The sequence below is a fragment of the Lithobates pipiens genome, unplaced genomic scaffold (assembly GCF_037356315.1).
Source record: "Lithobates pipiens isolate NorthernLeopardFrog02 unplaced genomic scaffold, aLitPip1_a1.2 Scaffold_8, whole genome shotgun sequence".
In the NCBI taxonomy this organism is placed as follows: domain Eukaryota; kingdom Metazoa; phylum Chordata; class Amphibia; order Anura; family Ranidae; genus Lithobates; species Lithobates pipiens.
The window spans coordinates 496,125,384-496,145,926 of record NW_027507903.1 but is presented as its reverse complement, the minus strand read 5'-3'; the positions used below and the strand labels follow the sequence as shown (position 1 = coordinate 496,145,926).

Below are 20,543 nucleotides of genomic sequence, written 5' to 3'. Positions count from 1 at the left end.
AAAGATGAAACCGAGCCTGCACGATGCCATCTGCTTGCCGTATCCCCTTCCCTGGCGTCTCAGCAACATGGCAAGAATGCATATTCATGACAGGGTGATTTTATACTCTGTTTCCTGTCGCTGTGCGCAGCAGACGGGGCACCGCACACAACACACAGCTGATCAAAAACTATTCAGCCTAAATTAATCCATCCATGAACTGGGACACATTTGCCAGTGTTGTTAAAAAACTGCTAAAGTAATTGCTTGTAATCAACCTATACAGTATATTAACTTCAGAATAGGTAGGCGCGTGAGATTTCTTTCCGGCAGGGTCCGGCGTCTGCCAGACTTTCTGCCGATAATCCCCTGTGCTCATGCGCTTCTGCAGTCAGGAGCGCATTGCAAGGGGAATATCTCCTAAACCATACAGGTTTAGGAGATATTTTTTTTACCTACAGGTAGGCCTTATTATAGGCTTACCTGTAGGTAAAAGTTATAAAACAGACTATACAACCACTTTAATAGCCAGTGATCTCAGCAGCCCTATTCACTTACATGGCTAGGAATGATGTAAGCAAAGGCACCAGGGATAGATTAACCACCTCAATACTGAAAACTTTCATCCCCTTTCTGCCCAGGACATTTTTACGTTTTTAGCGTTTGTCACACTTTGAATGACAAATACTTAGTCATGCAACACTGCACCCAAATTATATATATATTTTTTTTTTTTTGCAACAAATAGAGATTTATTTTGTTGGTTTTTAATCACCACCGGGGTTTCTATTGTTTGCTATTTAAAATAAAAATTAAAATAACATTTTTTCTTAGTTTCTGTTATAAAATTTTGCAAATAAATTATCTTTTTTCATAAATTGAGGCCATAATGTATTCTGCTATATTTCTTTGGTAAAAATAGCCAAAATTGTATTATTAGTCTGTGTGAAATTTATAGAGTTCACAAACTATGGTATATATATGAAAATGATCACACCTGATGTACTGACGGCCTGTCTCATTTCTTGAGGCCCTAAAATGCCAGAACAGTACAAATTCTCCCCAAATGACCCCTTTTTTGGAAAGTAGACCGTCCAAGGCATTTAGTAAGAGGCATGGCGAGTTTTTTGAAGTTGTAATCTTTTGTTACAATTTTTGAGGAAATTTAAGAAATTAAATTTCTAATGCCGCGTACACACGATCAAATTGTCCGGCAGACTTAGTCCGGCAAACAATCCACCGGACTTTCTAACGAACGGACTTGGCCACACACGGATACTCCGAAAGTCCAGCGATTTCTAACGCAATGACGTACAGCACGTACGACGGGACTAGAAAAAGGAAGTTCAATAGCCAGTAGCCAATAGCTTCCTTCTTGTACTTGCTTCAGAGCATGCGTCATTCTTAGTTGTCCCCATGGGATGGCTGGGACTGGTGTCTTGCAGGAACATAGCCAGTTGGATGTACAGACGGGTCAATTCAGTCGCAGACATGGTCAGCAAACAATCAAAGAATCGGTCCAGGCAACAGGCAGAAACATGATCAATAAAAAAGCCATGTCCTTCACAACCAATAAGTCATCAGCTGACAGCTGAATATAAAATAAAAAGGATTGCTGGCAATAAGAAAATTGGGGAAAGGAAAGGGCCAGAGCTTGTAGAAAATCATCAAAAATAGAAAAATTGTGTACATGGGAAAAAAGAAAAAGAAATCTGCCATTTTGAGGAAAATTTTCTCTTCGACCTCTATACATTTTAAAATAATAGATTGCACGTTAGTAAGGATTGCAAGCAATTTTTTCTTCAACATTCATTGCTAATTAAATTGGAAAAACCTATTCACAAAATCTTTTGCACTGAATTGTTTCCACTTTAGGTAAAACGTAGTCAGATTAAGTAGAGACATTTCCCAGAGCAGCAATTTAAAGTAAATAAAAAATAAAATTATACCTAGCAAAACCCTTTTTTTGATGGAACCGGGAAATCCCAGAACCTCTGTCAGGCTTTCATTGATGAAACATGTATGACTGAGGCGGATTCATCTTATCAGTAGTTCTTAGTTAAAGTGTTACTAAACCCACAACAGTAAAATCGGTCTGTATATGCAGTAAAGCATTCTTGTTATACTCACTGTGGATCCTAAGGGGCAGACCTCTGCAATGTGTAAAAAGGCTGTTTGAGCCTGTCTCTTCTGATCATCCCCTTCTTCTAGAGTCCCCAATCCATCCCCTGATAGTACAGAGGCTAGGGTACAATCTGCACATGCTCAGTTTGGTGTGTTTTGCTAGAGAGATTTTTCATTTCTTGGGAGAGTGCATGTGATCAGCACAGGGCCAATCAGCACTGTCCAGACAGAGGATCAGGGGTCCTGCAGTCTCATAGGACAGTCAAAGGAGAATGAAAACTCCTCCTACGAGCTTTTACCAAACACCAATTGTAGTCACAAGACTGCTATATACTGCTGATGAGAAAAGGTATTTAGCAGTTTATATTTACTAAAATAATTGCATTTCCATGTCCCGTATACTGTGGAAAATCATATAGTGAATGCAGGGTCTTGGGTTTAGTAACACTTTAAATGAGATTCATACAAGGTGCAATGGCTGTGGTGAGGCAGCTTTCGCAAAAACAGGGTGGCCTTTATCTAGGAGGCCCAGAGTTTTAGAATCCACCTTTAAATAGTCTAATGGAAGTGCCAGACTAAATAAATAAGAAATCTTTTAACACTGTGACTTTTAATATGTATTTTATTATGTATTGAAATATAGAAACTTATCGAATATTTTCTATAATACTAATAATTTCACAACCAATTTTCTTTCTGTTTTTTAGACCTGAAGAAGGGGGAGATTTTTGAGCCCTGAAAACAGATCAGTTGTAAATGATAAAAATAGAAAGAAAAAAACATAATGGTTTTAGGAATAAAGATTTCTAATGCATTTTATTGCTAAAAACCATTATGGTTTTTTTCTGTTTTTAAAATCTGTTATAGCCCAGTCGTTCATTCAGTTTATTGATATTTTAGTTGTGATATATAGTATATACATTTTAATATGAATTTTTTGGGAGTTTATATTTTTTAAAGCATTTCTGTTTTTTTTTTTTTTTAGCTTTGAACAAGGGAGAGATATTTAAAGTTGAACTCTGGGATAGTTAGCAATTCTGACCCTCAGTGAATTATGAACTTCTTTATTTTTCCACAGTTCATGGAAAAAGTACCTTTTATGAATGCGTAGTTTCATTCATAAAATTAAAATAAAATTAGAGCTGTTGCTGGGCATCCAGTGCCTAAATAGCTATTAAAGAGGAAGTAAACTCTCCCACTCTGATGCTTCTTTTCATTTAGTCCATTATAATAAGTAATTATCAAACTATAGCCACTGTAATCCAGCCCAAATTGCATATTATTCACTGTTTAAAGAAACTTTTAAAAATCTTGTTTCCAGGGGTTAGGCAGCGCCATCTTAAGTATTGTTTTCTGAGTCCACAGTGGAGTGTATTTCTGCCCTTGCATTGAGCACTTCCTGTACTGTTAACCAAGCCTCCTTCTCAATCCAACGTTTCTATGACAACCCTGCTTCCCTGTTCATAGCTGACTTGTTTTATTTCATAGTATTTACTTGTGCTGATTACTTAGTGTTTGCCTGTATGAGTCCTATCAGCTTCAGCTGATAAGACTGCAGTTATTTCTGTCACATGCAATGCTTTACACTGTATGTGAGGTCACATGGTGTGTAGAAGGAAGCTATGAGTGATTAGCAGCCTCCTGGGAGTTCAGTGTTGTGCCGTTGGAAGCCCTGATAACAGATAGATAAGACATAGAGAGTGTGCCGTAAATCAGGGGAGATCTGGGCATGCTCAGTGATGTCATTCTAAAGAACAGAAAGGATTACAACAATACTAAGAAAGTAAGGCGATATCTACAAGCAGTGTTCATTAGAGTTTTTTATGTTGATTTACATGGGACAAAGTTGGGGGGTAGGGTTTACAACCACTTTAATGAAAGCAATAAGAAATAGTTCAAAGGTAAGTATTTACTTTTACACTAATGTTATTCAATTTCTGCCTGGGGTTCACATTCAAGCACCCAAAATGCATTGGAAGTTCTTTGCTTTGTTGTTATGAAATTGCATTAACATTAGGGGGTTTTGGACTCTTAGACCCTTCTTCATGTGCTCTGATTCAATTTTTTATGCCTCACAATCAAACTTGACAGAGGTATTGCTCCTTCCACCCTCCATCCAGAGCTAAAAAGGTTTTGGCTTTAGATATACTTGTAGCTCCCTCTACTTAGGTAGGTGCTAGTGTTAGGATTTTTGTAAATGCAGGTGAATTTGGGTGGGCCTAGCTGGAGGCTAAGCCTGTTTATTTTGATCTGTGTGGGCTGGGAGTCGCTTAGAGTAGGCTGGTGACTCACAGACAGCATCACTTCTCAGTTACCTCCCTCTGGCTTCCAGAGGATTCTAGAAGAGAGGAGGGGAAGAGAATTGGAGCTGCTTGGGGTGTTCTAAGGAGCCCTGACCAATTCCAACTTGGATTGGCAGGGGGCAGGCCTCCTTAACCACTTAAGGACCAGCCTTGTTTTGAGATTTTGGTGTTTTAAATGTTTAAAACATTTTATTTTTAGCTAGAAAATTACTTAGAACCCCCAAACATTATATATTGTTTTTTCTAACACCCTAGAGAATAAAATGGCAATCATTGCAATACTTTTTTTCACACCGTATTTGCGGAGAGCGCACTTTTTAGGAAAAATTTACTTTTTTGAATAAAAAAATAAATAAAATAAGACAACAGTAAAATTAGCCCAATTTGTTTATCTTGTGAAAGTAAATTGATACCCAACATGTCACGTTTCAAAATTGCGCCCACTCGTGGAATGGCGACAAACTTTTACCCTTAAAAATCTCCATAGGCAACGTTTAAAAAATTCAACAGGTTACATGTTTTAAGTTACAGAAGAGTTCTATGGCTAGAGTTATTGCTCTCGCTCTACCGATCACAGCAATACCTCACATGTGTGGTTTGATATGCAGGCGCTACTCACGTATGCGTTCGCTTCTGCACGCAAGCTCGTCGGGACAGGGCACGTTTAAAAAAAAAAAAAAATTATTATTATTTATTTTACCTTTTTATTTTTTATTTTTACACTGTTTAAAAAAAAATTATCCCTTTTATTCCTATTACAAGGAATTTAAACATCCCTTGTAATAGAAAAAAGCATGACAGGACCTCTTAAATATGAGATCTGGGGTCAACAAGTCCTCAGATCTCATATTTAGACTAAAATGCAATAAAAGGGATGTTTTGACGTCCCTTCCACCCAGAAATTGTATAGAGATGGATGGCGGCCATCTTCCCCTCACTCGTCTCCATACCTGACAGGAGACAGGGCGCGTTCGTCCCCGCCGCTGCCGGCTCCCGTAAGCGGTGGAGGGCACCGGATCACGGCAGGAGGGTGAGTCCTCTCCCACCACCGATAAAAGGGATCTTGCGGCGAAACCGCTGCAGAGACCACTTTATCTTGTAGCGGATCGCCCACTGAAGACAAGCATAACGGGGTTATGGCAGCTAGCTGCTGCCATAATAGTGATATTCTCCTTCAAACAGCCTCTGTAAAACTGCAGCGGGTGGTCGGTAAGTTGTTAAATACCTAGCCCAGCTGGGGAAGAGTTGTCAGGTGGAAGAACTGAGGATGGAGTACAAGGCTGTGGTGGGCCTTTGAGGGAGCTCCCCAGTCTGAGGGGGTGACCTTGGGCCTGGGACTTGGGTGTAGGATGGATCCTTTCAAGAACGCATGAAGGATCTGAACAGGAGGCACAGAGAGGAGTCAGAGAGGACAGCAGGAGCTAGTATTGCCGGGCAAGACTTCAGGAGGGAACCACTGGTTTGCAGCCAGGAGGGCTGGTGAGTGACATGTGCAATCGGGAGGACTGAAGAAGCATGGCAGAGAGGACTGGGAATAAACAGTCAGAGCTGGGTGTGGAGCCAGTTAGGATTGCAATGTCACAGGCAGTCGAGTCGGGCAGCTGCAGCCAGGAGGGCTGGCAGGGCCTGGAGAGGACTTACTGGGAGCAGTAGTTCACCATAGGACAGCTAGCACTAAAAGACTTTCTATGCCTATTTTTGCTACATTAAAGGCACCCGTGGACCCTGCCTGCAAAAGGCAGTTTCTGAGGCCTGAGTCAGGGTTAACTTTGTGCTACCTATGCTTGGAGTAAGTGATGTGCTGGAGCGAGAGATAGTGATAGTCTTCAAGCAAATGATGTTCTGGAGGAGACTGGAGTAAGCCAAGTGTATATAGTTGTCCCAACTGATTGATATACAATCAACTAATTCCTTATTCTACTGGGAATCCCATAAATTCCCATCCCTATCCAAGTTCAAAGTTCCCTCAATAAAAATACAAAAACAAACATATGGACTGTTTATTGACTTAAGGTAATTGGGAAGTGAATGCCGGGCTGGGTAGGGTGACAGGTGGAGCACAACTTTTAGCAGCCCCTATGGGGGTACCACTACATGCTAAAGATAAAAAAAAAGCAGAAGGTGTAACAATTTCACATATATATGAACAGGTCCCTGTAAGTGGGGGATGATTTTTATGTGTTTCTTTCAGCGTGTGATGAAGACCGATCAAAATATTGCTCAGGGATGATGCAGTAAAGTTCAGAGGAGTTTAATTGCTGACTTATGCAACATCAAAAAAAATGTCCTCGTCTGAGGCTTCCTTTCTAATTGTACAGAAGTAGAGCGATAGCTATTTCTGGGTCCGAACAGCCATTAACGCATTGCCTCTATGTGTTATTGCAGTTTTAAGCAGATCTTTCTCCATGCATAAAACATCAAAGAAGAGAGCTGTTTGGTTGGCCACAAGTTAAGAACTGTGAAGAACTTTGATGACAATTTAAAGCTAAACTCTGAGGAAACCGCTTAAATACACAGTCAAAATACATATATGTGACCTGCTACCCACACCCCGGGAGAAAGGTTTACTGCTTAAACCTAAGATTATCGAGAGCGATGCCTAAAAATATATATAAACCTCAGTAAAGACTGTTGGGAAATGGAGTGGACCAGTTACATGAGCAGAGAGATGAGGATTCTGTGGCCACCATTCAGTACCAAGGCAGGGTCGTCCAGGGCAAGGATCCAGAATTGTGCCCCCCTCTCCCACACTATACTGTAGAATGGGTGTACCACCAGCCTGCATCCATTTTTTGCCCTTTTGTTTCACTGCACCCAAGGCAACCCCTGCCCACCCCTTTTCTCGGCCCTGCCACCATTACAAGGACAATCAAATGATCTGAATTTTCTGTCACATTGGGAAAATGACAGCTCATGGCAGCGGGAAGTGTATAGATTATTTTTTATATAAAAAATGGCTCATATAGCAATATCATATTAATTTAATTTTTTTTTCAGTTTTTGCAACAATATTTATTTAAAGTGTACCTATCACTAACTAAATTGGCTCCATCAACGCACCGGGTGCTTCAAATCCTGATGTTCTGATTCTGAAGAGCCTGTCCCTGTGATGGATGACCATGCTGGCCAGCGGTGTCATGCTCGGCCAGCCAGCTTAGCCATGTTTTTAAACTGTTATTTTAAGGGAAGCATGGAGGCTGTTACTTTTTACCTCTACTTGTAAAAAATGCTAGTTGTCTGGCTGTTATATATACTTTGTCTGCTGAGGAATATATTTAACAGAAAGTTTTAGTGCCTGGAGCATTAAAGGAAAACGTGTCTAGAGAAAAAAAAAAGTGTTGCAATTGCAGCCCTTCTTCTGAAAAAGCTAGTTGCCTGGTTATTATGCTGACCCACTGCTTTCAATACTTTTAATCACTGACTCGGAGCATGGGTACAGATAAGTACTTCTGACTTTTTTACTACTTTTCTGATTGGCATACGCATCCTGGGCCACTGACCTAAAGCAGCGGTAACCTCATCACTGTGCCGTACAAAGCCTATGCAGAGAGCAGAGTTGTGGGAGGGACCCAGCAGGCTCCACCCACTACAGGCTGCCTGCAGAAAACTACAGGAGGGGGCAGAGACAGGACCAGTCACCCTGCACAAGTAGAGAGAGCAGCAGTGACCGGTCTTTATTACAGGAAGCTCCCAGGAAAAGTGGAGGAGGAATGTAAAGCTGGATTATTCAGCAGATCTGGAAGAAATACATAAAAAAACACCAAGATTCAACTAAGAAAATACTTACATCTTGTAGTTAGAAAATATTTGTTTAGTCTGGTTTCTGCTTTAACCCCCCTGACAGTATGCCCGAGTGTGGCTCGGGGTGGATTTTCAGCACCGAAAGCGGTAACCCCGAGCCACATTCGGGATCACATCGCAGGATCCAGGTACAGCTTACTTACATTGTCCCCAGGATCCTGTGATGTCATCCCGCACTGTGTGCGAGCCGTCCTCCGCACGATTTATCACAGAGCCAAGCTCCGTTCCCTGCGAGCGTTGTGACGCACGGGGACAGGGAACAGCGCCAAATTCAAAACGTTTACATTACTGTATCAATTTATTTCACATCCCTTTTGTCCCTAGTGGTCTGCCCAGTGTCCTGCATGCAGTTTTATATTATAAATACTGTTTTTTCTGCCTGGAAACTGGAGATTGTCCATAGCAACCAAAACCGTCCCTTTACATCAACAGTGGTTTTAGACCAGCTAGAAAACAGCCATAATAAATTAGAATCACTTGCAGAATTGAGCGATAGCGATTTGTGGGGAAATTCTTCATCAAACACTAAATCTAATGACAGCGACAATTCTGCAACTAAGCAAATTTCTGTGTTTTTGATTTGATTACAGTATTGAATATTTTTTATTATTGTTATATTATTGTTTGGTATAATTATTTATAATTATTTATTATATTATAATTTATGATTTTGTTTTTCAAACTTTATCATACCCGGGATGTCTACTAGACTCTGGTTTGGACAGATTTAAGTGAGTTATTCCTAAGAATTACAGGCCTACAATATAAAACGCCAAATTTCTATGCAAAATAATTGTACCGCTTTCAGCATCAAAAATCTGAAATATTCATACCGCCAGGGAGGTTAATTCAGGTGAGGAATTTGAATAAATCTAGTCAACCAGAGAAACAGGACATCATTTACAGCCCAGTCATTGGTATGGTGTTCTTGACTCAAGCACTGGCCAGGCAATGGGCAATGCAGACCTCCCATAGGGAGTAATATTGAGCTCTGCTAACTATGGAAATCTTTTACTGAACCACTTAATACGTTTTGACCGCTTCTTTTAAAATCTTATTGTGACTGATGATGATTCTTTTTCTTGTTTATTAATTTTCTGTCTGCAGCTCCAGAAACAGCTGTCTGAGCTGGATGAAGATGACTTGTGCTATGAGTTCAGGCGAGAGAGATTCACAGTCCACCGCACTCACCTCTACTTTCTGCACTATGAATACGAGCCAACACCGGACAACACAGATGTTACACTGGTGGCCCAGCTCTCCATGGACAGGTCAGTATCGTTCTCAGCTGCAAAAGGATGGTAGAGAGCTGGGGGAGGAGAAACAGCGGCACACTAACTTTGTCAGTGAATGGCTGTGTGGGGGGCGTGTCAGCACAGGTCTGATCATTGGAGGAGATGAGGCTGAATTCCCAGCACAGCAAGAAAACTGACCATGATGTGCTCCCCTGCTTAGTGTGGTCAGTTGTTAATGCGAAAATAAAGACTAGCAGGACCACCAGGTATTTCACACAAGGAAGTAATACAAAGAGAACAGGATACATTTCCATACAAGTACATGGTACAACAGGTACATAATATGAAATTTTGGGTTGACATATTTTTCATCTCTATTTATAAATGTAAAAGCATATATCTTTTTGATCAGGTACATTTGAAATATTGCTTATTAATATTGTATATTCTCTTTTTGAGCCTGCAGGTGGAGATGTAGGCTCTTTTTTGCTTTTTTTCAGGCTCTCACTTTGCTGTAAAGTCCTTTGTTACAGACTTCAAGAGCACAATCTGAAATGTACACCAAGTTAACAACTAATTCCAGTCATTGCTTGCTTATAAGTTCCCTACAAGATTTCAGTCATACAAACCACAGCCTCAAAGCAAGCGGCACCTACCATGCTAGTCATTCTGCTAATCCATAGCACCCTGGGAATCCTTTATCGTGTGTTACAATAATCTTTTTGTTAATCAAAGATTACATATCGAAAAAAGCCCAATTAATGACACAGAAATTTATATTTATTCACAGACATTACACTAATACCTACTACACACGATGAGAAAATTAGACAAAAAATACCTCTTTCTAAGCGATCGTCTCATAATCTGATTGTTAGTACACAGCTTTTGAGAGCCTATCACAACAGTTCATGCAAAAATACCCAAAGGGACAAGCACGAGAATGTTCTGGTACGATAATAGAATTAACTATTTTCTTGTAATTAGTATAGTATTTGTATGAAAAAAATTGTGTGGCCAAGACCACACATGCTCGGAAAGGAAGAAAACAATACAGTATAATACAATACATTACATCACTTCCGAAGTTGTATGCTGTCTTGCAAGAATGTTCGTAACTTTATTACCTATTGGTTTTCAGTAGGAGACAAGCATGCAAAAAATTGGACGATCATTTGTCCAATATAGGCATAGCAATCTCTCTTTTCATAGTCTTATCTTCTCTCTCCTGTTACAGCAGCTATGCAGGGTTTTTGAATAGGACTGTGCAGTCCAGCAGGCACCAGTGTATTCTGCAATCCATATTCTACAACAGACCTGGTCATACATGGGCATTCTCTTCCTTTGTAGTCCAAGTCTGTGTGAGGTTCCTTGTGCAGACGGGTGTGGATCTGACCTGTAATTGACCTTCTGGCCAAACCCACTGATTCCCTCTACTATTGGGGGGGCCCCCCTGTGTGCCCGGGTCACCTACAGGAGGACTGGTGATCCCCCACTATCAGTGACCCTGCGAATATGTACCAGAGATCTTGAGGGACTGGTGAATCCTGTATGTTTCAGTAATAGGAAGAACCCCATCCCAATAGACACAAATAATTGGGCAATGCCACCATATATGGGCAGCATGCATGGCAATTTTCCCACAATCTCTCCAACATATAGGGGCAAGATATCAGGGAACATTTTAATTTAGCCAGGGTGTTGTGGCAGTGTGTTAGAAGTTTGTAATGAACTTCTTCTGTTTTAGAGGAGATTGAGGAAACATGAGACATCTGGAGTATAGTTGGTTTTTGATCATCAGAGATAGGAGTGCTGATTTCTTTTTCCTACAGTAACAGTAATCCAGGGTATGAGGACTGAGTTAACATTTGCAGAGCTTTATACATTTGTGAGAGACTTCTGGAAGGTTGTTCTTTTGGAAGCAAAAAGTCTTTCACTGGGAGTTAAGTTTCTGGAGGAGTGGATGGATTTTGGAAGTGAGTGGACAAACTGAGCCAGTCGGATATGTCTCCATCTGTCAAGATAAGAAATGTTGCCAAGATCCGTAATCCCCTCCATAGGAGTTATCCGAGCGTTTTCAGTGACATGGTGTAATAGGAGAGTGCGGTCAGGTGACCAAGAGTGGAAATGTCAATCCAGCATCCCGGGAAGAAAGTAGGAGTGGCCAAGTACAGGCATAATTAGAGAGTTGTGAGACCACCCATGCGGGTATGTATAGAGTCCCAGAGCTTCATAGCTGAGGTGGTTAGAGGGAATGTCTGCATTGATAATTTCCTGTGAGTTTTTGGAATCCAGGGAAGTATAGTGCATTGAAAAAGTATTCATACCCCTTAAAATTTTCCACATTTTGTCATGTAACAACCAGAAATGTAAATGTATTTTATTGGGATTTTATGTGATAGACCAACACTAAGTAGAACATAATTGTGAAGTGGAAGGAAAATGTTAAATGGTTTTTAAAATATTTTAAGAATAAATATCTGAAAAGTGTGGTGTGCATTTCTATCCAGCCCTCCTGAGCCAATATTTTGTAGAACTACCGTTCACTGCAATTACAGCGTCAAGTCTTTTTGGGGATGTCTCTACTAGCTTTGCACATCTAGAGAGTGCAATTTTTGCCCATTCTTCTTTGCAAAATAGCTCAAGATCTGTCAGACTGGATGGAGAGCGTCTGTAAACAGCAATTTTCAAGTCTTGCCACAGATTCTCAATTGGATTTAGGTCTGGACTTTGACTGGGCCATTCTAACACATGAATAGCTTTTGAATAAAAATGATTCCATTGTAGCTCTGGCTGTATGCTTAGGGTCATTGTCCTGCTGGAAGGTGAACTTCCACCCCAGTCTCAAATCTTTTCCAGACTCTAACAGGTTTTCATCCAAGATTGCCCTGTATTTGGCTCCATCCATCTTCCCATCAACTCTGACCAGCTTCTCTGTCCCTGCTGAAGAAAAGCATCCCCACAGCATGATGCTGCCACAACCGTGTTTCACGGTGGTGGCACGGTGGGGGTGGTGGGTTCAGGGTGCTGTCTAGTGTTAGTTTTCCACCACACAGTGTTTTGCTTTTCAGACAAAAAGTTAAATTTTCTTCTCATCTGACCAGAGCACCTTCTTCCACATTTGCTGTGTCTCCCACATGGCTTCTTGTAAATGGAAATTGGACTTCTTATGGCTTTTTTTCAACAATGGCTTTCTTGTTGCCACTCTTCCCTAAAAGCCACTTTTAGGTGGATGTCCATGTCTTGGTAGGTTCCATTTTCGGATGATGGATTGAATAATGCTCTGTGAGATGTTCAAAGCTTGGGGTATTTTTTTTATAACCTAATCCTGCTATAAACTTCTCCACAACTTTATCCCTGACCTGTCTGGTGTGTTCTTTGGCCATCATGATGCTGTTTGTTCACTAAGGTTCTCTAACAAACCTCTGAGGGTTTTACAGAACAGCTGTATTTATACTGAGATTAAATTACACACAGGTGGACTCTATTTACTTATTAGGTGACTTCTGAAGGCAATTGGATCAACTAGATTTTAGTTTTTAGGATATCAGAGTAAAAGGGACTAAATACAAATGCACACCACACTTTTCAGATATTTATTTGTAAAAGATGTTTAGAACCATTTATCATTTTCCTTCCACTTCACAATTATGTGCCACTTTCTGTTGGTCTATCACATAAAATCCCCAAAAAACACATGTACGTTTTTGGTTGTAACATGACAAAATGTGGAAATCTTTTTCAAGGCACTGCATACTTAGATCTGAGTCACTGAGCATGTGTTTTAGGTTGACCCATAGGTGGGATTTATTAAAACTGGAGCGTGAAAAATGTGGCGCAGCTCTGCTTAGAAGCCAATCAGCTTCCAGGTTTTATTGTGAAAGCTTAATTGAACAAATTGAGGTTTAGAAGCTCATCGGTTTTAGTAAATCAACCCCATAGTTTGGAATGAGTCCAACATTCTTGAGAGATCCACGGCCTGATAATAACATTTAAACTTGGGAAGAGAGAAACCACCATGTACCTTTGGTCTAGATAGCACCTCAGGGTAGATTGCTTTTGTGTGATTCCAAATATACCTTGTTACTGGGGACTGCAGAGTACTAATAAATCCCAGGGGTACTTCAAGTGGGATCATACCTCTCTTATATGTTGCAAAGAAGAAGGGAGGGAAGTTCTAAAATGCCAACACACTTCCCGTGCTAGGGTGACAGTGCTGCTCCTCCAAAGTTATGGAAACATAAGCAGTCTCACCCTAAGACAGGAACGGTGTTAGTGGCTGGATCACCAGGTGAAAATAAAGGGAAAAATGCCTGAATAAAGAAAATGAATGCAGCCACCACATCTAGGAACTGGTAAGCTTCAATAAAATACATGTTTGTTCTTCAGCTTAGGTACAGTCTAACTGCCCAATATACTTTAGCTCTTTTTCTTATCTATCTTTACAGACTTCAAATGTTGGAAGCCATCTGCAAACACTGGGAGGGCCCCATCAGCCTGGCTCTGTACCTTTCAGATGCAGAGGCCCAGCAGTTCCTCCGCTATGCACAGGGCTCAGAGGTGCTGCTCAACCGGCGAAATGTGGGCTACCATATTGTGTACAAAGAGGGACAGTTCTATCCAGTCAACCTTTTACGGAACGTAGCCATGAGACACGTCAGCACTCCGTACATGTTCCTGTCAGACATAGACTTTCTACCAATGTACGGACTCTACGAGAGCCTCAGGTAACACAAACTAAATGCACCAACAGTCTACATATTAATACTTAATAGCAGGCAGGGGACAAAGTATCTGTAAAGTATCTGTGTGCACAAACTTTCCCTTAATTTTTGGTATTCATTTTTTTCATGTTCTGCATAGCACAGCCCTGAGCTCTCTGACTCCTACATCTTTAGAATGGACCAGTGCTCAGATGCTACCATACAATACTGTGAATAGTCTTCCTCATGTAGACTAAATAGACCCAGTCACTTTGCCCAATTAACCCTACATAAATCCCAGGTTGTAGTTTTAGGTACTGTCCCCATGCAGACCTTTGCCCAGGTTGAAATTCTGGGTATGAGCTCATACAGCCCTCCACTTCAGTTGCAGTACTGGGTATGGATTTCACACAACCATCTGCTTAGGTTGTAGGTCTAGGTATGGACAATTCTTTGCCCAAGTTGCAGTTCTTAGTATAGGCCTCACACAGCTCTGTGCTTAGGTTGCTGTTCTGGGTATGGACCTCACACAGCCATCTGTCCAGTTTGCAGTTCTAGGTGTTGACCTCTCACAGCTCTTTTTTTTTCTGAGGGCAAGCTACAAAGCAGTCTGTGGTTGCAGCAGCTACGTTGTGGATGATTCTCTGAGCGGGAGAATTTGTTTATTTCTTTTCCTTCTTAGAAATTCAAAGAAAAAGCAGTCATGTAGAATAGCTTGCAAGAGGATGATCTGGGATGTTGTAGGCAGAAAAAAATGAGAGTAATAATGTATTAGTGAGGGATTATCCTGGAAATTGATGTTTTCCACTTGCAGTAATTTGTCTGTAAACACATATTGAAATCACAGTTAGAACAGACAAAACACATCCTCGCAATATTGTCTCGGGCCAGTCCTACGCTATTCAGCACAGTTTGTCTTTGATCTTCACCCCTTTGGGAAAATATAATTATATAACTATGTGTCTAGCACAAGTAAACTGTATGTCAATATTGTGCCTTCCATTAACCCAGAGTGCCCACTTGTGGTATAGACTTGAACTGCGAGTCTCCGGTGAATCACAGTTTATTGTTAGTTGTTTCTTCACAGTCTGTCTTTGGTCATAGTCTGTACAGGGAAGATGACGGCACACTTTCAGTCAGATTGCCTGGTTTTTCCATATATTCTGATCAAAAATAATGTCCGGAATATTTTCGGTGTGTAGGGGTTATGTGGGGTGGGGGGGGGGGGGGGTCATCTCCTGCTGAAGTATGTAAACTTCCAAACAAAAATTCTGGCATTAACCTTTGTCTATGCAATTGATAGACTTGTTTTTCCACCTATTGATCCCATCAAAAAGGATCTTCCTATACTAGGAAGACAACACTAACAAAATTCATGGATCTGCAGTAGCTGCTGGTTTGGTCCAAACCCTGGTTTAGAGGTACGGCCAAGCCTCCACCTGTAGTGGGAAGTGGAACATTTAGCAATGGTATTACTACCACTGCTAAATGTATTATTTTATTTATTACAGGTAGTTTTATAGCACAAACTATTTTATGCAGCAATTATATATATATATATATATATATATATATATATATATATATATATATATATATATATATATATATATATATATATATATATATATGTATATGTTGTGCATTTACATCAGTCCCTGCCCTCAAGGAGCCTAACTCACAATCATACATACACATACTAGGGCCAATTTAGACAGGAGCCAATTAACCTACCAGCATGTTTTTGGCGTGTGGGAGGAAATCAGAGTACCTGGAGGAAACCCACACAGGGAGACCATGTAAAGTCCAGGCAGGTAGTACCATGGTTGGGTTTCAGCTAGTGCTGCCAGGTGGAAGTGCTAACCACTTAGCCACTGTAATGTAACCGCTTCCTGCTAAGGGCTCCTGGTTTTTAGGGAGTTGGTAGCTGCCAGCATCCTAACAACAATTGACATATCTCCACTCATTTAGCTGTCATTCCGTGAATGTAAACAAAGGGTTAGAGTGTGTGTAAAAAAAAAAAAACTGTGTTGGGTCCCGCCAAAATTCGTATTAGGCCCTTCAAGTCTGTCATGGATTTTAAGGGGGACCCCAAAAAAGTCTGGGGTCTTTTTTGAATTTCATACCAAAAAAAACAATAAATGTCTCCAAATGTAGATCTATCGCCAGTCATGCCATCTGAGGATGCAGATTTATGTGAATCATGATGAATGATGCCCACCCAAAAGAAAGACCACCCACAAAATCCACTCCCGACACCCATTCCATTAAATTTATGCAAAGGGTCTCCCGGGTGACTTTATTCAGCAAATATGGACATAACCATATTTGGTTAGTGACGTCATGGAGATCCTGGATTGCATCACAGAATTTTATTTCTTTCAGCTGGAGTTGTTCATCGTGATTCCTGTGGAACTACATCCCTAACTGATGACTTTACATTTTGGGGACATTTTTTGGGGACATTTTTTTTTATAAAATGCTTGTTGTGTTTCTTTTCTTTTCTCTTTTTTTTTTTTTTTTTTTGTGTGATTGAATATGAGTACTACCTACTGCTTTCTTCATCACATAGAGGGTCGCCAGTGTCTGAGGACCCCCTTATTGTTAATGGGGGATTCCAGATTTATATAAGCCCACTCCTAGCAGCCCCCCACAACCGCCAGGTGTTTCATTTATTTATTATTTTGGTAAAAGGCACTTGTCCTCATCAAAAAAGGTACCTTCTCCATACTTTGAGCTTGTGGCTTGGTATGGTTTGGGGGGGGGGGGGGGGCGCACAGTCATCCCCACCCTCCTGTTTCATGGCCAAGCAGGCTGCATGCCCAGATTAGCATTTGGCGTGGCTTTATAGGGGTTGGGGAATACAGTTTTTTGGGTTTTTTTTTTCCTTAGGGTAACCCCCCCCAAATCCTTACCAGTTCTGAAGTGTCTGGTATAAATATTATGGGGAACCATGTGCCGTTTCTTTACACAATTCCTGCTCTATTTTTACATGCCACTGTCCGCTGGGAATTCCTGGCTGATAGCTGGGTAGGGCAGGCGAGAGTGGGTCATTTTTAGGATGCTGACGGCTGCCAGCCAGAGAAAACGCTGTCACATTTAGCAATCATAGTTTATATTGCTGCTAAATTTACCACTTACCGCTGCCACTGGAGGTCTGACTTTTAGTAGCTATTTATAGAACTTCTGAACAAGCAAAATTCAGTCCAAACCAGCAACTCCTCTTATTAAACAATATAACTCTTCAAAAAGCTCTGTGATGTGGGAGAGGGATCTGATCCACTGGTTTCTAAAGTGCAATGAGATAAAACTAATGATAAATGTTGGGTTGCATCGTGTGTGAAAGCTTCTTGTGCTGCATATTAATCCTTTTCTTCAACTCTCATTGCAGGAAATCCATTGTGCAGCTAGATATGGCAAACACCAAGAAAGCTTTGATCATCCCAGCCTTTGAAACTCTTCGCTACCGGCTCTCATTCCCTAAGTCTAAAGCAGAATTGTTGTCCATGCTGGATATGGGGACTCTATTTACCTTTAGGTTAGTATATAGCTCTAAAAGGTTCCCCAACAAAAAGGGATATTTAAAGCGCTCTGCTTTGTCACTTTTACCTACAGGTAAGCTTATAATAAAGCTTACCTGTAGTTAAAATGAATATCTCCTAAACATGCATTGTTTAGGAGATATTTGCATGTTTTGCAGCTGGTGACGTCACTGGTGCATGCGCACTGCGCTCTGAATTGAGAGCACAGTAAGGGCCGGTTCACACTGCAGGCGAGGCGAGGCGACACCGACTTGCCTCGCCGCGACCTGCCGCGACCTCAGCGGCAACTTGCAGATGACTTCTGTATAGAAGTCAATGCAAGTCGCCCCGAGGTCGCCCAGAAGTAGTACAGGAACCTTTTTTCTGAGTCGGAGCGACTCGAGTCGCTCCTCTCAGAACGGTTCCATTGTACAGAACGGGGGCGACTTGCGAGAGCGAGGCGAGTCGTGTCGCCTCGCCTCGCATCGCCCGCAGTGTGAACCGGCTCTTAATGTGTCATCAATCCAAAGCTATGTGCCACGGCCGTGACTCCTGTGCAGATTCATGGGAGTGACGTTATCGTGGTTTGACCATTCAAATAGCAAGAGCCCGCAAACCTGGAGGGAAGACCGGGTGAACATGGAAGCCCTGTCTGCGGCCTGGTAAGTCTTTCATAATGTGCTAGTATGCAAAGCATACTAGCACGTTATGCCATTAACTTGCAATGGGGAACAGGTTTTTTTTTTTTTACTGTACTTCACTTTAAAGGGGTAAACTCTTAAACCCTCGTAAGGTGAAAAAATGGCTGTCACTGACCAGCCCCCCCAGTTTTACTCACCTGAGCCCGTTCATTCCCAAGCCAGAGATATGCTCTACCTCTCTGGCCAGGGTTCACGGCTCTTGATTGGATAGACTGATAGCAGCGCAGCCATTGGCTCCCGCTGTGTTCAATTAAATCCAATGACGCGGGCTCCTGGGGGCAGGACCGAGTCTGGCATTCTGTGTCTATGGACGCAAATGCTAGACTCTGTAACACCCCCTCCCCAGGAGAGTGCTTCTCCTAGGGGGTTTACCGATGTGGGGAGGAGCCACAAGTGCCATTGGGGGACCCCAGAAGACGAGGTTCGGGGCCACTCTGTGCAAAACAAACTGCAAAGTGAAGGTAGGTATGATATGTTTGTTATTTAAAAAAAAAAAAAAGTTCCACAATACTTAGGCCGCGTACACACGGGCGGACTGTTCGCCCAACCTTGTCCGCTGAACAGTGTTTGGGCGGACAGTCCGCCCGTGTGTGGGCTTTCAGCGGACAGTTTCAGCGGACAGTTGGACGGACAAAGTCTTTCGGAAATTCCGAAAAACTGTCCGCTGAAACTGTGTTTGAGCGAACAGTCCGCCCGTGTGTAGGCTACTTTCGAAATGAGCAAACTGTTCCCGCTCGGAAAGTCCGCCCATTTCGAGCGCGTGTACAGGTAGGCGGGGCCCGCGAAGGAGACGTCGCGGGCTCCGCCGCCTGGAATGGGCTTAAAGGGGAACCCCAACGCCGAAAAAAATCGGCGTGGGGGTTCCCCCAAAGTCCACACCAGACCCTTGTCCGAGCACGCTACCCGGCCGGCCAGGAAAGGGGGGCGAGCGAGCACGCCCCCCCTCCTGAGCCGTACCAGGCCGCGTGCCCTCAACATGGGGGGTGCCTTGGGGAAGGGGGGGCCGCGCGGCCCCCCCACCCCAAAGCACCTTGTCCCCATGTTGATGAGGACAAGGGCCTCTTCCCGACAACCCTGGCCGTTGGTTGTCGGGGTCTGCGGGCGGGGGGCTTATCGGAATCCGGGAGCCCCCTTTAAGAAGGGGGCCCCCGGATACCGGCCCCCCACCCTATGTGAATGAGTATGGGGTACAATGTACCCCTACCCATTCACCTGTGAAATAAAGTACAAAAAAAAACACAACACAGGGAAAAAATATTTTATTGCACAGCTCCGGGGGTCTTCCGTCTTCGGGGGTCTTCTCGCCGGACTCCTCCGCTATCTGTGTGTAGCTCTTTTGCTAGCGGAGGAGTCCGGCTTTCTTCCTCCCCGCCGCCGGCCTCTTCTCCCGACTTCGGGGGTCTTGTCCCCCTCTTCGGTTCTTCTGCCGGGCCACCGCGCCTTCTTGTAGCTCTTTTGCAGGCGGTGGCCCGGTCTTCTGTCGCCGCTGCCTTCCGTTCTTCTGTCGCCGCCTTCGGTTCTTCTGCCGGGCCACCGCGCCTTCTTGTAGCTCTTTTACAGGCGGTGGCCCGGTCTTCTGTCGCCGCTGTCGTCGCCGCCGCCTTCGGTTCTTCTGCCGGGCCACCGCGCCTTCTTGTAGCTCTTTTACAGGCGGTGGCCCGGTCTTCTGTCGCCGCTGTCGTCGCCGCCGCCGCCGCCTTCCGTTCTTGTTCTTCTTCTTCTTCTTCTTCTTCTTCTTCTCCTGGAGATGTTGACTCGACGAGCTCTCCGGCCGGAATGCCAGGGACACGCTCCGCTGCCACTTATATAGTGACAATGGGGCGGTGTCACATGGTATATGTCACATGGGTTGGTCACATGGGTTGATGTCACATGGGGACTATGACATCGTAAGGGGGCGGGGTCACCATGTGACCAACCCATGTGACATATACCATGTGACACCGCCCCATTGTCACTATATAAGTGGCAGCGGAGCGTGTCCCTGGCATTCCGGCCGGAGAGCTCGTCGAGTCAACATCTCCAGGAGAAGAAGAAGAAGAAGAAGAAGAAGAAGAAGAAGAAGAACAAGAACGGAAGGCGGCGGCGGCGGCGGCGACGACAGCGGCGACAGAAGACCGGGCCACCGCCTGCAAAAGAGCTACAAGAAGGCGCGGTGGCCCGGCAGAAGAACCGA

General features: G+C 42.9%; 1 protein-coding gene across 1 annotated transcript in view; it reads left to right on the top strand.

Annotated features, from left to right (window-relative positions):
* The window catches only part of LARGE1 (LARGE xylosyl- and glucuronyltransferase 1), a 665,684-nt gene that overhangs the window by 630,314 nt on the left and 14,827 nt on the right, over positions 1-20,543 (top strand). Inside the window, exons 11-13 of the mRNA XM_077469166.1 lie at positions 9,315-9,478; positions 13,891-14,169; positions 17,537-17,683. Coding sequence (XP_077325292.1) covers positions 9,315-9,478; positions 13,891-14,169; positions 17,537-17,683 — 590 coding nt within the window. The remainder of the gene's footprint in view (positions 1-9,314; positions 9,479-13,890; positions 14,170-17,536; positions 17,684-20,543) is intronic.